General features: G+C 54.2%; 1 protein-coding gene across 1 annotated transcript in view; it reads right to left on the reverse strand.

Moving 5' to 3' along the window:
- Positions 1–696: 696 nt before the first annotated feature.
- The window catches only part of C2CD4B (C2 calcium dependent domain containing 4B), a 2,159-nt gene continuing 1,522 nt past the window's right edge, over positions 697–1,333 (reverse strand). Inside the window, exon 3 of the mRNA XM_046652748.1 lies at positions 697–1,328. Coding sequence (XP_046508704.1) covers positions 964–1,328 — 365 coding nt within the window. The 3' untranslated portion in view covers positions 697–963. The remainder of the gene's footprint in view (positions 1,329–1,333) is intronic.

Consider the following 1,333-nt stretch of genomic DNA (forward strand, 5'->3'; position numbering starts at 1 on the left):
CCCCCCCCCCCCCCCCCCCCCCCCCCCCCCCCCCCCCCCCCCCCGCCGCACATTGTAGTCAAGGGCAAACTCTTGGGTATAATCAGTTTCCAGTGGACTCAGTCTATTTATTGAATCAACAAATGAAAATAAATTGGATTTAAAAAACTGACGGTTTACGTTTCAACTCATCCAGGAAATCCAATTGCAAAGCCTTTAATTACTATGTAACTTAGACATATAGATAAGTGGAAATAACACCACAAAAAAAGTATCCACTTGTTTACACAGGCAGGAAAGATTTCTCTTCTGAAATAGCAAGATTTCCCAGGGTTCCTTCTGGAGAAGGAAGAGGGGGATGCCGGGAATATCTATTTCCTACATGACCATCCCCTGGAAAATGTTTCGCTTCCTTTGTTTTCCTTTTCCTCAGCGATTTTGAAGACTTCACTTTCAAAAGAATCATTTTCTTGATAAGGAGGGAACTCTTTTCTCACCAAGGTATCCTTATTATAGGATGCGTGTGTGTGCATGAATGAGGATATGAGCCTATGCCACATTCAGTGCGTAAAGCTGTGTATATGAATCTTAGCCTTGGGCGTGATTCTGAAGGAATAACTTTTTTAAAAAAAAAAACATAAAACGTTTAGCATTGATATAAAGCGGGGAGGAAAATCAACGCAGATGGGGTGTAGTTCTTTTCTCTCTTCCAATCACAAGCCAACCCTTTCGCCTTTGAATGTGAAAATGGTCCGGAAAAGGGCATTAGATGCTGTGAATAGCAGAGGGAGTCATTATTTTTCCGTTCCCTACCAATAAATGACAAAAGCGGAGATATAAGAACGAAGATGTCAATAAAGCAAGATCAGGAATAGAAAAGTGAATAAATAACATTTATTTTGTACAAGGTGGCTGTCCGTGTCCCCGTGTCCGTGAGCCGGCGGGCAGACAGCGCCCGAGGGCAGGCCCGGGCCGCCCGCGTCTTCAGAGGAGCAGCAGGGGGCCCAGCAGCAGCTCGCCCTGGCCCAGCCGGCGGCCCCGCTCCAGGCCGCGGCCCTTGCGCTCGGCCTTGACGCGCACGGCCAGGCGGCGCACCTCGTCCTCCGAGAGCCCGTCCAGGCACAAGTCCTGCTCGAAGGCGGCCCGGCGGCTCCGCCGCACCACGGCGCCGCGCTGCGGCCGGGTCGGGCCGGGCGGCTGCAGGACGAAGCTGACGCGGCAGCCGACGGCGCGGGGCTCGGCGGCCCCCGCGGCCAGGCCCTCGGCGCGGAGCAGCCGGACGCGGAGGCGCCCGCTGGCCGGGCTGTACTGGGCGGCCAGGCGCAGGGCGCCGCCGGCGCGGCCCAGAGCCACG

Source organism: Equus quagga, chromosome 2, assembly GCF_021613505.1.
Source record: "Equus quagga isolate Etosha38 chromosome 2, UCLA_HA_Equagga_1.0, whole genome shotgun sequence".
NCBI lineage: Eukaryota > Metazoa > Chordata > Mammalia > Perissodactyla > Equidae > Equus > Equus quagga.